General features: G+C 36.2%; 1 protein-coding gene across 2 annotated transcripts in view; it reads right to left on the bottom strand.

The window, feature by feature from the left end:
* Positions 1-228: 228 nt before the first annotated feature.
* The window catches only part of ANKRD10 (ankyrin repeat domain 10), a 37,548-nt gene continuing 21,077 nt past the window's right edge, over positions 229-16,699 (bottom strand). Inside the window, exons 4-6 of one of the 2 annotated variants that reach the window (XM_041418153.1) lie at positions 8,347-8,582; positions 4,763-4,858; positions 229-1,886 (exon numbers count right to left, since the gene is read on the bottom strand). In XM_041418153.1, the coding sequence (XP_041274087.1) occupies positions 1,420-1,886; positions 4,763-4,858; positions 8,347-8,582 (799 nt within the window). In that variant the 3' untranslated portion in view covers positions 229-1,419. Of the gene's footprint in view, positions 1,905-4,762; positions 4,859-8,346; positions 8,583-16,699 lie in introns of both variants that reach the window. The other variant, XM_041418152.1, reaches the window with a different exon arrangement.

A 16,699-nucleotide genomic window follows, 5' to 3' on the forward strand; every position in this document is an offset into this window, starting at 1 on the left:
GTATTTTTTAAGCTGAAGGCTGATGAGACTTGTCATACACCAGGGTATCCAGTTTGTTTCTGTAATTCAATCAAGGATAGCTTGTTGGGCTGTTCCCATTGGCTTTCACATACCAATAAGAAAAAATCCACCAGCAGCACTGAGCAAGATTATGAGAATTGTGACTTATAAACTACTGAACGCTTTCTCAACTTGCTGCTAAAATAATAACATCTGAACAAAATATTCAGATACAATGTAATATGTTTCTTTATTTTTTTAAAATCCAACTTGTAAAGGTCCCTTTATAAACAAAACAAGAACAAAAAAAATCAACACAATTCAGAGGGCTTATCTCATTTACCATATTCTTCCCCACTCTTCACTTATAACACAAGCAGCAACTTATAGTATTAGTGCTCATATAGTGCACTTATATGAATTTTGATTTGTGTATTAAGCATTAAATACAATGTATTTTCCGTGAGCATAGCCCAAAGAGTACACAACGTTACATTTTCAAAGCATATGTTAAAAAGAAAAAGACAATAAATGTATATCCAGGACAGTCAAACTCAAATATTTTGACTTGGCAAATTCTATAACGAGTAACAGCAATTTTAAACTGTGTACAAAGCAGAACAGTGCCAACATGCCTCCAGTCTGTGAGCTATGGTAAAACATCAAGCACACATACAAAGGAGAGAAGCCAAAGAAACCCACCACAGAGCTAACCCGAGGCACACCCAACTGCGACCGAACAAAGGCAGCCCACGTCCCCACTCTGTAATGCAAAGAGCCCAACAACAACAAAAAGCACTTCTACGCTACAGAAAGTGAAACAGCAACTTCTTCCAAATTTGTCTCCGCATTTTTAAACAACTCGTTCGAAAAATTTAAAGATGAACATCTAATTATACCAAACAAATGTACAAACTATAAAATCAGAGAAGCTCCAGAAGATTGCCACTTTCAACCTTGCATAGTGAGAGCTGGCATTGATATTGCTACCATAGCTTCAGCAGAAGATACAGAAAAGAAAAAATTTTACCTCTAAGTGATGCACATATGTAGCATTTTCTTCACAAAATTCAGTTAAACATTGTTTTAACAAAAGGGAAAGCAGCTCTAAAAAGGGAAAGATAGTGTTCACAAGCTTAGAAAAAAAATACAAAACCAGAACATTCCATAATAAAAAAAATAAAAACAATAAACATTCCATCATGACAGCACCTATTTTATCACTAAATAAGCCCCATACATGCAACAAACTACAACTATTGTATAAGGCCATCAAATTAAAGGTTTACTTTTCATATAAACAAAGTGTAAAAATAGCAACAAGTTGCGATCTTCAAATTTAATGCTATGTGAGGATTCTGTCCCCCCAGTTTCATTTGGTAGCAATTTCAATATGCATTAGATATAAATGTCATCGATCTAGGAACCGTGGTACAAATACATTGTGCCTAGGACAGTATTGTCATATCTCTGTTCGACCTTGACAGAATTGGAATGCTCAACAACACTACTGAGTTCAGGGATGCTTTCAGCAGTATCCCCAAAACCGTGATAGTGTCCATAGTGCAAAGTGTCTCCAGGGTCTTCCACCCACGAGGGCCGGTTAGAAACGCAGCTACTCGGGCTTCCATTCAGGTGCAGAGATCCACACATATCGGTGGAATTACTCATGGCTTTCTCGGGCTCCTCGGTGCCGTTACTGGTATGAATCCGATGCCTGCTGGGAGAAGTTACTCCAGGAATGACTCCGTTAGGTGTTAATGCTAAGCACTCCTCACGCCTGGCATCCATCCCATTGAGCTGTTGTGCGGCGGTGAAATCCAAATGTCCATTGATGGCACATCCATTTGTCAGTGCATTCAATATGGAGCTACTGCTATTCATATCTGCATTAAGAAATACACCTGTCACCAACAATTAAGAATAAATCGAAATACATCAAAATGTCTCCACTATACTTCATTTACTTAAAGATGTTTCCATACACAGCTTTGAAAATGAATCTATCCTTTCTTTATAACAATGCAGTTCCAAGTAATGAGATCTGACCAGTATATTTGTGGCATGTATTCTTATGTTGAAAACGCAACTATCTCTCCACATTTGTTTTGAAAATATGCCTATATTAATCTTTGCAAAGACAGTGTGAACTTCTCAGTTTGGTTTTTTTTTTTTTTCATTTAACTGTAAGAAGTAAGTGCAGATGACAACATTCTGGGCAGTGTTTCCAAGGCAAGAATAAAAGTGATCTTTCCACCTTAACTACAATGCCCTCTTGGAAGATAATGTACATACAAGAACTGAGAATCTGTGAGAGGGTGAAGGGTGGGGTTTTTTTTCCATTTTTCAGCTGTAATTTAACTGTGGCTTTTTTTTTCTTTTTAATTGTAACTCTCACAGTACAGTATGCACTGAAGTAAGTCACATGAAGAAATGTTACATTGGAGTACTAATATAAAATGTTTCCAAGTTCCTTTATTCAGAAAGTACTTCAATGTACCTAGAAGCTTGCTAAATAACATACTGGGCAGGTTTGTATTTAATGCTATGTTTGTAACAGCATGTGTATAATTCACATGCAAAATGCCATACAACAGCAACAGCAGAGTGTACAGAAGACTGAAAAATAGTAGTAGGAAACAAAATTCTAAAAATGTGCATGCAAAAATCACTGACAACTGTTTTGAATCAATTTCCCCTTTGAAGTTAGTAATTATTACAGTAGGTTTTGTTTCCATGAACAGATTTCATCAGTCTGTCTGAAATGCATGTTTTTGCAGTGGTACTCAAAAGTACAAGCACAAAAAATGCATGATACATTCTGCCTTTAAAATATAATTTATGCCTATATTTGTAAAGATGAGCAAGGCAAACATAGCAACTGCAGAGCTATGTGATGACATTTGAAGGTTTTTCATTCTGTGATTATCCCTGGATACATGCACATATGTTTATGTCTCCATGAATGCATAAACCCATGTGCAAAACAGGATTGCATTTATTGCGTGTATGCAAATTAATTCAGTTAATTTAGTCTGTTGGCAACTTCCCACATTTGTAAAACACTGGGTTCCCATTTAGGTGACACATAATGAGTACCACTGTCTGAAAAGGAAGAATCTGGAGTTTTGGTTCTCTCTGTTTTTTGCATGGCTATTATTTGAAGTACGAATTACAACACTGATACTTCACAGACACCAGTATGTTACACAAGAAATGTGTCCAATTTGTAACTCCCTGGATGTACTAACTGGAGTTTCCCATTCAGTCCCTACATCAGTTAAAATAACCACATCAGCTAACCTCACTAACCATGAATTCTCATTAAAAGTGGAAAAAAACCCCCACAAACCCATTACGACATCGAAGTTAATACTTCAGTGATAAAAACGCACAGAAGGAGTTTCATATAGTATTTATTAACTTAAAAGTGCAAAATTTTAACTGTTTAAAGTAACCCATTATAGGGTGGTTTTGCCAAATCAAATTTAATAAATCTGGCACTTCTATTAGACAATATGCAAAAGTAGGTAATGGATAGTTTTAGTGATAATTATAGAATGTTATTATTGGTTAAAAATGAGCACCTATAGTAATACAGCAATAGTATATATTTATGAAAGAAAATAGTTTTTCCATAAATAAGAACACTTAGTAATTATCACTGGAAAATACCATAGTCTACTTTTAAAGTATTGATTATATATAGGTATATCTATTTATTCCTAATATATTAAAATATCTATCATTATCATTCCCTTTGTTGAACTAGGTCTGTGGTACAAAGCATAAACATATTTCTGGCAGAAAAAAATAATAAATAGGAAATTAATTTCTGAATGCAATAATGCATGACTGCAGTAACTCCATGTCTTAACCTACAAAGTGCAAAAAAGGCTGACCCAAGACAGTTTTAATCAAGCTCTATACACATCCTGTCACCAAAAGCATCTTGATTAAGCAGCCCTTAAAAAATCTAGAGCATTAATATTGACCAATCCTAGTAACATTTTGACTGTTTTATTACGATTGGTACAAAACACAAGATCTGTTTTCCCAGGTACACCAGTTCTAAATAGGAGATTAGAACTGTGATGTCTGGTCTTATATTTACATAAAAAACCCCACAGCAAGATTCTGCACTTATGTCATTGTGTCTGAGCAAGTTCTGAACACAGGGTTTATATGTAGACTATTCTCTATAGTATTTTTTGTACTATAGTTTTATCACAACACCTTGTTTTCAAAGCTAGAATATGCTTCCCTATCAAGTCTTCTTACTATCCACTCAATCAAAATTAAACAAATAATTTATCTTATTTCTGAATTTCCTTTAACTCAAAATTATAGCAACTAGAAGCAAGGCACAACGTAATACAAGCCTCAGGTTAAAAGTGAAACAGCCATCGCGGACTTGTTTACTTGAAATGTTAAGAAATTACTAATAAACCTTCTCTTTCACCATTACAATACATTTCATGAAACAGCTAGTTTTTGATACCTACTAAACCCCCAATATAATGGGTGTTACAGCAATACAATAGTTTTCAAGACTCCAGACAACAATGTGCAAAAATAAAGGACTAAGTTTTATACTTAAATTAAAAATAAAACGCATATTGATTCTTGCAACGACAAGGAGTTTGCATTGCAGAAACAGTGTATATTTCAATTTCTTTTGGTCCAACAGAAGTACTCTCCTGTTGTTTCGTGTCTTCAACCATTTGAGTGTTGTAGTTAACAGGAAACTGTCCACTCCCACCTGATACAACAGCAAACTCTCTATCAACGTGCATATTGTCAGCATCGTCCTCAGCTCCTCCATTCAGCATTGGTATTAAGCCATCAAAGCTGCAGGCTGACAAAAAAAGTCATGTTTAGTCATAAGTGCCCACTTGAAAACTCAGCCAACAAAAAGGTGAGTACTTTGATTATTAAAGAAAAACAGAAAACTACCAGGGTACCTATCAGACTTTGCACCTACATATTAAAATTACTAGTCTGATGTACAAATAGGTTGAATGAAGAGAAATTTAAGTTACTCATACTTAGGCTTTACAGGTGATGTGGCAAAACCAGCACATTGCCCAACTCACATTTGTCTACTGTCAGTTTAGACTGCTCCCTTTTTCACTGTCGAGGGCCAGGTCCCAAAACCCCACCCTTATCCACACCAGACTGCTTCAGGGATTTCTTCAAGAGCTGAACAAGCAGAACTGTCTTCTGAAATAAACTGCCAAGTGGTTAGACTGCTGGGGGGAACGCTTTAATAAGCAAGATGGGCTTGATTTCACTACTACTTCTTGTACCTACCCAGAGCACTGCTCCACTACTATCCCAGCAGGCCCTGCCCTGCTCTCACACCGACATTAACAGTTTCCTACACACACTGCACACACTCTCAGTATTAGGTTGTAAATGCCTGCTTTGGTGGACTGCAATTCAGCTCCCATTACCTTGGGCACAACCAAAATTTCATAAGCTACTCATTTTTAAAGAACCTTAAATCCTAAAGTGTTCCAGGGCCAAAGAGATCACCGAGGGCTTAAATGACATCAGGGCCCTTGGATGAGCAGGCTTCAAATTGCCCTAAACCAGAAAGGGAAAGACTTTTTTTTTTTTTCAGTTAACTACAGGAATATCTAAGTGCAGTTTCATGTTGGCCAATTCCAAGGTCCAGTTCCAGGAATGCCCTCCATCACACAGAACACCCAAAGCACCTGTGCTGAGGCTTGTGACACCAAAACATTGGCTGTAAGCAGCACACACATCACAGAGCACAAGTCAACCTGCTGAGGGCTGGACTAGAGGGGTCAGGATTATGACTGACACAAACACAGCTGTGTAACCAGTTGGCCCAGGGTGCATCACCATCATCACTGAACCTGTGCACCCTCTGCTGATCTTCCCAGGAAGCAGAATGAAATTTCTGAAATTGATTTCAGAAAGATGGACATAAAATTCAGTTTATGTTTCTAAATCAAAATTAAAAACTATCTGGCATATATTCTAAAAGTGGTCACCAATTTACTTCTGTTAATTACACTTGTGTAATTAGTTTCTGATACAGTGTATCATGTATCAGTATTGCCTAATTTTGAGGTTCAAGGCTTTTTTTACTACTATGCACCTGGTTAGCAGATACAACTGTGTGCATATAAACAATTACAAGTAATGCCCATCCACTGCCCAGGTTAGTTATTCTAGGGCAAAGCACACCTTAAGCATTCATCTTCTCTCAACTCCAGTGCTTACAGCTTCTTGTAAGGGACATATGTTGTTGCAGCAAGTAATTTCAAAGCAGTGATTTGGGGTATGGCTGTCAAAACCTGACTTTTCCCTGCAAATACAGGTTGGCTTCTCTCTCTAAACATCTGGAATCTCCTGTGCAAATAGCCTTTAAAGGACAACAGATCAGTGTGGTTTTAGTAAGGGCTTAAAAATAACTCAAAATTGGGCTTGTTCTGTAAAAAGGCCAGCTAAGCACAAAGATGTACTGATAACTCATTACTCAGCTCTAGTATTATATCTATTTGTTGTTTACCAAAATGCCTCAGGAACAGTGACTCATTCTCAGCGCAAGAGACTTTTTACAACGATGCAGTAGTTATTACTGATGCTGATGTCTTTGAGGGCAAACACGTCATATTAGAAACTCCCACAGCTGGGATGCATCTCTTAGTTACTCCAAAAGCCCTCAAGCAAAAACAGCAAAGCCTTTGCATTTGCATTTGTTTGTGAAGGTCTTAAAAAGTCATACTGTTAACTATTTCAAAAATAATCTGCTCTGATTGCTTTTCCAACATTTCTGTAATTGTTCAGGAGCACTTGTTCACTTCAAGCACTCTGTTTATTTGCTCAGTCTAACTCAGGTGCTGGACCAACTCTGAACAGTGAAAGGTAATGCAGATATAGCATATCCCTCCTGACTGTGGGGAAATGCTGCCCACTGACTAGCTTGGAGCATATTCTGAAAGAGACAGCTGCTTAGGAACACTCAGATGGGGCAGCTCTTCAAAATGCAAGAAAAGTTAACTTGACTTCAAGCAATGCCTCCTGGTAGATCAACGGACTGAAAATGTCTTTCTGCAGTTGTTATGGACACTTGTGTACTGGGCAAGTTTTCTTATTCTATGTAGCTACTTAGGAAATAGTTATTCCTGAAGTTGTGTATTTAATTGCCCAGAGACTCTTCTCCATAATGAAATTTATCATTTAGACCAGCTACATGAAGCAACATATCCCATTTATGATTGGCCATGGAGTATCCAGTCAAGGTCTTTGATCCTGGTATAGGTGAAGTGATGTTTGGATAGCAAGTACTGAACAAACAGTAGTGTTGATACTGATGTGATTGATGTTGCCTATGTCATATTTAGAAACATGGTTTAGGTCTCAATTCCCCCTTTGCTATCTGGAATTAAGCACTGTTTAAGCCCATTCTATTTGGCTCACTGAAAGTCACTTATGTTAGAACGTCAGCTTCAACTGAGCAAAGAGCCTTCAATGAAGACCTATGAAGTCCCTTTCCTGATGATGCTAAAGAAAAGCATCGTTTAGCATCATCAGGAAAAAGGAGGTTTGAATGCAGAATTACTCCCTTGTTTTCAGTAAAAATTTAATGAGATGACCAATAAAAAGGACGAAGATAACGCTCCGCCACCATGTTACTCAAGGTGTTTCTTAGAACATCTAAAATCTAAAAAGATTTCTACATAGAGCTACCAAAAAGTATCTTTAGGTTGTACTATTTCATCATAGCTGGCAAAGCAGTATCCTTAACATACAAGGCTGGATAGGAAACCTTAAGGTTCATTCTGTTCTTACACATTGTGTAAGATAGCAGCTCCCCTTGGAAAACAATCCTGGAAACTTAGGGTATGTTGATTCAAAGATATAACCCCTCTTGATTTGGGAAGCCCTTGTGCATTCAATTTCTTCCATACACCTTATGCAGCAGTTTCTGAACTGTGAATTAATCCCTGAATAGGAAATTACCATCAGAACATCAAAGTATCTCTGTGAATCAATGGAACACTACTTGGCCCTGCTAAAGCTGAAAAAACTGAGGAAGGAGTAGAAGCTTATTTCAGCTCCTACTCCTCTGCATAATTATTCTCAGCATCATGCAGCTTTAGCACTCTCTGGAAACAGAAATTTCTGAACACGCCAAGATGATGACAGGGAGGACTGGGATCTTGCAGCATGGAGTAATTGTATTAATATGTAATTTAGATATGTGAGTTAGTCAATAATACTCAACATCCACTCCAAAAGACTTTAAAATGTTTATTTTCCTTTCCCAGCAACAGTATCAACCCATCCCTTTTACCTCTGGGGTCTCACCTTCTGTTCTAGCCTTCTTTACTCCAGCAGACTCCGCATCTTCAAAGGATCTCTTTCGACTTGTCCCACCACTGAATGGATTGGGACCTGCATTCTGATGAACCCCATTTAAGGTGCCATTGCTATAGAAACGATTCAGGTGACAGTTCTGGAGGTTCAAGAGAAACTGGGCACATTCTTGGAAGCCCTGGGTATGTGCAAGGTCTGCTGCTGTCAGGCCACTGGCATTTCTCAAGCTGTACAATACAAAGAAACTGGATTACACTCATTCATCACGCTAGCTGGCTGTTGCTGCTGCCCTTACTGACTATCTATCTGCTGGCGATGAGAGAAAACATTCACTTAGCAAATTTTCCATTAAGAAATTAGTTATCAATCTTAGTTTTATAACTATCTTAACTTTTTGCACATATATCTCACTTCTAAGCAAAATTTGGGAGACAATACACTTTTAAATAAAATCAATATACTATGTGCCTTAAACCATCTTCCTATTTAAACTTCTCAAAATGCTTTATTCTAAAATAGTCTGAAGTAGCTGATCTTTACATGAACTTCAGACTAAGTGTTGAATTTTACCATCTTCTGCAGTTTATTCTGCAAGCTATTGCTTTAACTTGAGCAAAAGTTCAAGTACTCAAAACAAACTTAACATGACTTGGCAATTGTCCATGGCATTCTGGTTTCTAAGGTAACAACAACATCACTATTTTTCCTAACAACAAAATACATACATATATAGTAAAAGATAGATAAAGATGCTATACTTAGCTGTGCTTTGCTTATACTTTTGTTTCAGGTTTGTTTCTCATTTCAAAGTGTGTGACATCATAAGTACTGGGACTTGCTTTGGTAATTTCAACCAAGACTTTTCTGTGCACAAGAGAATGGCACTGGATTTTGCATATTCTAGTGCATCAAGGAGGTTAGGAATGAAATCAGGGAGGACATGTAGATACGCAGAGGTTTCATTTCAAAAAGTGTTGTATCACTTGCATTTACACAAACCCAGAGGATGTCTTGCGCTTAGTAATTTAGGCTAACTTCATCAGGAAGAGCATAAAAGTGGAGACAAGAAGGCCAGGAGTGACAAAACTAGATGGTGATGCAAAAGATGCCCATTAATCTTTCCTAATATTTTTCCAGAGATGTAATAGTCAGAGAAGTGCAGGGTTTTTTTTCTTGGCTTCAGTCATTTAGAGAAGTTCTTTACTTAAAAATCCAGAAACAGACCAGCTAACAGAATAAGCATTAAGAAGATTCTTTTGAATTGAAGACTTGACTCTCTTGAAACTCAATCTCCTAAGAAATCAAAGAACAAAGCCCAGATTTGCTTCCTAGATCACTGTAACTTACTCGCTATAAATAAGAAAACCTTTATAAACTGACCATTACAGAATCACAAAACTCATAATCTAAACCAGGATTAATTTCATTCCATACTGTACTATTCTAAGTCATTATTTACTTGGACTACAAGTGAAAATCCACAGAACAGCAGTCAAGAGCACTCTAGAAAGTAAGACTTCAGAATATTGAAATCCTAGTTAGTCAAAAGAAATGACACTGAGGTGGTATTAGTTTTGAATGCTTACAGGAGAGCTGCAAAGCACTGTGCATCCAGGGTAGGCAGTGTATGGAAGGGACTGATATCAAAAAAGGAGAATAAAAGCTAGCATCAGGAGAAAGTTTTAGAGTATAAAGGTTGCTGAATCTTGATAGGGATCTCTTCTCCTCATTGTAAGAGCTGCCTATGATACCAGAAATTCTACTGTCAATCCTTTCCCCTGCTGAACTAGATGATCTCTTGAAGCTGCAGCTAAGCAACAAATATTTGACACTCCTCTAGCAATTCTGATTTACTTGTCAGCATAAGGATGTAGAACAATGAAACTACAGCTTAGGAAACAGAAATTTTAACAGATCTGCTCTGTTCAAGAAGAAAAGCTTAGTTCTCCGACATCTTTTTTAAATTTCTGAGCCCCAAGAGAGCAATAAGAGAAATCTAAGCAAGAGCAAAATAAACAAAGTTATGCAAAGATAAAAATGACAAAACCAATATGGTATTGAATGGCCATCTAATTTAAGAGAAGTTCAAGTAACTATATTACTTAGCAAGTACTACTGAACACTAACTCTGCCTTTCAAAGTTGACTGTAAGAGACCACAGTTAAGGCACCATTTTCCAAAGGATCATCAATGTAAGATGCCAGAGGCATCTGGAGATTTATAAACTAAGATCAAAATGTATAAAGCTACACAACCAACCTCTGGGAAAGAAAAACTAAATTTCCCAGAAAGAAATAAACAGGACTTAGAGACTGCAAAACTCTAAAATGTAATGACCTTTGATATTTAAAGATCTGTCCCATTCCTACCTCTTCTGGAACTAATATTACACTTAACAGATAGACAAAGATGTGCTTGTTTTACAGAAATATCCTGGAAGCACTGCATAGATTTCAAGGGACTCAAGCCTATTGGATTTAATATTCTTGCTTCTGAAGTTTAGAAACACCTATTTTAAAGTGTGAATCTGAATTTAGCCTATCAAGTTGGTAATGAAAAGAAAAAAAAAGTTCAAAGAAGAGATTACAAGTTCTAGGTAACTCTGGAAACTGTTTGAACAAATGTTATGGAAGAGGACAGATATCCTCTCTGCTCACTTACAGTGGGAAAACTAATTTGAATACATTTCCAATATCCACTTGTCCATGTCCATGATTTTAATCAAAGCCTGATTATTCTTAACTTTCATATATTCAAATTTCTGTTATACTGCCTTGCACTCCAACATTAACAGGATGCAGTAAAGGAAAAGCTGACAAATTTTGCAAAAACCTTCCGTCACTTTCTCAAAAACAGGCTAGAAAGATAAAAGACCTACTTATTCAGCTGATTTCTCTAGGAGGAAAAAAACCTGTCAGTGGGAACACAAAAGGCAGCAAGAGGTAGCTCTGGTATATTAGCCTATCATAACAAAATGCAAGTAATAAAAAAAACCTGCTAATATAAATAGGAACAAAATAGGAAAGAAAATGCTCTTAACAGATAGCATGGAGTTTTACCAGACTGGAATAGTTTATGTATTTTCAAAACAAGTTAGAAATATTGTCAACGACTGTAAGAATTCTGAGTCTGTAACAGAAAAACAGTATAACACAGTCCTTCCAGAAAGCCTGGAGTACTTGAATGAATTAAAAAAACTAAGATATCCACTAGCCCATTCTTTAAAAGTGTTAATCTGAACTTGGAGTGGAAGCACCCTGTTACAGCTGTAATTACAAGGAACTAGGAACACATCTAATACTAAATCTGCCGCCCATGTCTGGCAGTGAAGTGTCTGCCTCAGCTTAGACGAGCTGAGGAGCTCCCAGGAGCTAAGAATTTAAGTGTCATCAGACAGACTAGATCATACAGATGAAAATAGAAATGGCTCACTGTCCCAGCCACACATAAGAGGAGTTCAACCTCTTATGTGCGATCCCTGTCAGCCCTTTGTTATGAACGGCAATTATATGTAAACTACCAAGTGAAAAAGAGAAGGAATAGTATGTGACCGATTTGGATACATAGTGTAGTAGCCACATGACATGGAATGCGTGGCTAAAAAAAATGGAAGAAAAATCAACAAGCAGGAAACTCACAGATAATCACTATATTCAAGTAAATATACAGCTCTTCCTTGAAAGGTACTTCATTTATTGTAGCTGCTGACATAAAGAAAAAGGATTGGTAAAGGACATTATAACTAAAAGTAATTTCAAGACCTGGGCTGCAAAAGAAAAACACTGGAAAAAACAGTGGACAACATGGACAGAACTACCTCAAGGTCATGGGTCTTGGAAAAAAAAAATCTTCTTTTCCACCCATCCTTTGCTTTTTTTAGTTAGTTAAAAACCCCTCTGGTGCCAGCTTTGATCTTTTATTCTGAACACCTTGAAATAGTGGAAGCTCCAAGAAGCTCAGAACACACTGATATTAAATCTTCAGGCAAACTGTCCTTTTGTTACTCCTAATGATACAGCAAATATGACAGGTCTATTTCTGCAACTGCATTATGCAGAATTAAAGAATGAGTACAGAAATTTCCAGCAGGTTTTACAGATTGTTTTGTAGGGGTTTTTGTTGTTGTTGGCTTTTTAAAAAAACTTCTTGTTTTGTGACAAAGATGCCAAACTTCAGGACAAGCTTATGTATCTTTCCAAGGTTCATCTCTTGGCTAGGCTTCTAGCTGAAACAAGACAAATATCAGGTCACAAACACTGCATTTTTCACGAGTTCATTATGAAGGAAGAAGCCAGCAGCAAGGAAGGCGTGGAAGGATGGAAGGAAGACATAAGTAAGAAAATCAGAATAAGTCTTAGAAAGTGACATGTGTTTTATGTTTAGTCAGCCTTTATTAAACAGTATTCATTGACTTGATGCAGAATTTTCTAAAGGCTGGCCTAGTAACTATCAAATCAGAGAGCAGTGCTCCAAAAATGTACTTCTTTCTCTTTTCAGTAAAAAAGAAAAAAGTCAAAAACTAAAGACAACTCTGAAGATCAGTCTAGCTACGGGAACAGGTGGAAAAAATGAAGAAAGGACACTGAAAACAAAAGCTCTGAAAATGTCATTCCTTTTTTGGCACCTGCTTCAGACAGGAATACATATGAAGGCACGAACTGACAAACAGGAGAAAAATTTTTTACTTAACATTGCCCAGGGCTAAAGGCAGTCATCAGAAAGGCAATTCACTCCATGTTTAGAAAACACATACCTTGCATCCTTTCCAAGGCAATTCAAGTATTTGAAAAATGACTGAGTCCTGTTCAGGGCTTTTCACTAAGCAGCAATTTTTTGCTATATACTTTATTCACTGTTTCCATGTAATGCTTATTACTAGAAACAAATTAAAATCATGAAGCATGAGAATTACCCTCAGCCTTCTTGTAGGCTAAAATCCAGGAGATGGGAATAAAAACATCTTGTTTTCTTCAAAGATGCTAACATATAGATAGACGCAAGTATAAAATACTAACTCCAACACAAAAAAATGAAAGTGAAATGTAAGGAAGGATACATTTTCATATTATAAAGCTATTCTAAATAGAAAAAAAAAACATGAGAAAAGACGATGAAAGTCTGAATATGGATGAGCAGGTGATCTTGAAGTTTCTTGACATGACGCTTGCTTATCACACTCCAGTGACAGGTGTTTTCATAAATAAACTCAAAACACACACTGATATATTGAGTTAATGCTCTGACTTTTGCATATGCGTTTATTTACAGACCTACAGAGCTTAAAACACTCTTATAACACGTTTTTCTTCTTCCATCAAGTGATGTTCACAGGCAGTCTTCAAAACTGACTGATCTTGGCATGAAGAGGGCTTTTTTTTTAGGATCCATTCTTCTCCCTCTGGGTTGACATCATCTGAACTCCCATTCTAAATGCCCTGTTCATCTGAGAGTTCTGGTACCCAATTAAAGTAGCTATAAAGAGGACACTGATGAAGCATGACTTTAGGTATTTCCTTCTTCTGAAACTCTTTTTCAAAAATGTTGGCTGCGAGTGCAATTGTTGCTCTAAACCAAGAGACAAGTCCATTATCTGGCCAAACAGGATTGGTGTACAGAAGCACAAATTTAACTTTCAGCTTAGCTTTACTTAGGAGGAGATTTTTATTATTTTAACCGAATTTAAGAAGTTTACTAAAGGAAGAAAAAAATTGAGGCAACCTTTTAAAAATTATTCAAGATGCTTCCACTATGGCTAAGCCACAGAAAGTAAAAAAAAAAAAAAAACCCAACAAAACACTCAAAATTTAGAATTGTTTAAATATCACTTTGTGCTAGGAAGATTTACTTCAGTGTAATGTACAGAATTTACTCTTCCAAAGATCTGTAGAAAGAAAACAAAGACTTGTGCTTCTCATATTGAATTGTAAATACCATTGAATGTACTTCAAAAAAATTGCTTCTAACTTGCTTCAATTGTTCATTTTTCATATTCCTTGGCAGAAAAAAACAGATAGTGTATTTCCAAGATATTTCTACATTAAAAAGACAGAAATCTATCTTCAACTTATAATGTCACATACCTTGAAAAACAAAACAAACATTTGCTACACAAAAGGTCAACAATAAATATTTTTGAAAATCATATATGTAAAAAAATTCTCCTGAATGTTTAATTTGAAATAGTGATTACAGCACCTACAGCTTACTGTGTTTTTGTTAATGCCATGCGACAATCTAAGAAAATAAACCACAGTTTTCGTATATCAATGTAATATCTGTTAAAAATTACTGATCTCAACTTATCTATTGTTAGTTTACAAATAAAAATGTAGATAATTGTAAATTAGGGTAAGCAAAGCATGCAAATCTATAGATTCTATATCTGAATTCCTAGATTAGCATTAAAACCAATCACCGCAACAAATACCTCAACAGTATGCCTTGTGTGCAGAAAGGAAGCGATACTGAACATTCAATGCCACAACTGTAAGGTTTTCGGAGAAGCACCTGTGGCAGTTTCAGCAGTTTCTATATGGAATGCTCCCCCTTTCTAGGATTACTTGAAAAAATCAAGTCAATTCGAATTACGTAGCTGTAAAACATTGACATGTGTAGTTTTTACAGTTTCAGAATCTTCTGTTTGATTTAAACGGGCAATGGTGCATAAACAGGAAACTTATAAGGGATCACATATTTGCAGGCAACATTAAGATTAAAAGTACATTAACATACATAAAGTGCTGTAGCACATTATTCAATATGTAAGCCATTATCATGTGACCACCTTAACAACAAGATACTAAGCCTCTTATGCCTTTAAAAGCATTATAACTTTCATCCTGAAACCAATTTTTCAGTTCTTCACTGAAATTTATATAGAATGGATTAAAGTTACCGGTCAACTCATGGCTTCAATTACTTTAAATTTAGTAGTCTGTATCTCAAAAGAATTAGTAGCTATTCCTATATAAAAAAATTAGCAGATACAAGGATTAAAACAAAACAAAAGAAGAAAGAGAAAAAAAAGATCAGAACACTTCAACGCCCACAGTGAGAAAAACTCTTTCCTATATAAACAGTAGTATACTAGTCTAAAATTTCTAAAGCAAAATTATTTTAAAATACTAAACTTTAAGTGTTTTAACCCTTTGGTGTCCAAATACAGAAGTTATAAAATTGTTTCAAACTTTTTTTTTTCCAGATACCAAGAGAAAAATAATCTTAACTAAATAGATGTGTGTCACTGCTGGGGCAGCTATACAAATTCATGCTAGAATTACACACTGAGCATCTACAAAAGCACAAGTTGGTGCCAAGTTTTTATTTCACAACAAAGCATCTGGCAGCTGAAATTATTTTACACTTATAAAACCAGTGGCAGAGTTCCTGTGAACATCATCCAAAATCATAAGAGGAATATACTGAACAGAAGGACTGTGTTTTATGAAGCCACTTTCTCCACAGGAAAATCAAGGTTCACTATGAATTATGCAGCTATAATTAGCTCCTAGATACTTCAACTCCTGACTGAGCAAACATTGGCAGAAGAAAGAATTCATTAACCATGGTAGGCAATGTTGCAGTTACCGCAAACATCGCCATCAGGATTTTTTCTTCTCTCTGTATTCCTATTTATATGCTTTACTGAAGACCTCAAACAGTGCACTTCATTTTCAGTGCCTTTTGTACAAAATATTCACATTTCCAAGTAAACTGACCAATACAGGCTTGACTTGGCCTGGTTCCAGCAACAATATTTTTAAATTCCTATTTCATTATTTAAGAAGTGATTCCTGATAAAAATTCACAAAGGGAAGGAAGGAAAGACTATGGTAATTCTTAGTCTGATTGCAATACAGTATAACAGAAAAGACCTTTCCTACTAAAATGAAAGTATTTCCTAGATCACTAGCGAAATTTAATTCCATATGAGCATCTTTATAGTACTGCAGCCATCTTAAACACAAAGAATGTAAGAGTTACTTAGCCAACCTTATGACAATGAGAACTGTCATTGCTGTTGATTTCATGTTTCTAGAAACAGAGCAAGAATAGCAAATAAAGTTGCTAACAATGAAGAAAGTGTAACGGAAGATTACTGAGGACAGGTTCAGAGCAAACTCTGGCTTGAAAAGATAAAACAACCTTGCAACACAGATATCCACCAAGATGACTCTAGTACTATTGCTCATCAACACAGCAAATGAAACCCAAAGGCAACTTAGAATTAGATAAATCAAGGAAGCAAGCTTCTCTCAACTGTGCCAAACCTGAAAGTTCAAACTGTTCAGTACAAAAAGTATGGACAGTGGAAGTCCAGAAATAAAAATGAAGAGGTAAATTA

Source organism: Onychostruthus taczanowskii, unplaced genomic scaffold, assembly GCF_017590055.1.
Source record: "Onychostruthus taczanowskii isolate IOZ18803 unplaced genomic scaffold, ASM1759005v1 scaffold58, whole genome shotgun sequence".
NCBI lineage: Eukaryota > Metazoa > Chordata > Aves > Passeriformes > Passeridae > Onychostruthus > Onychostruthus taczanowskii.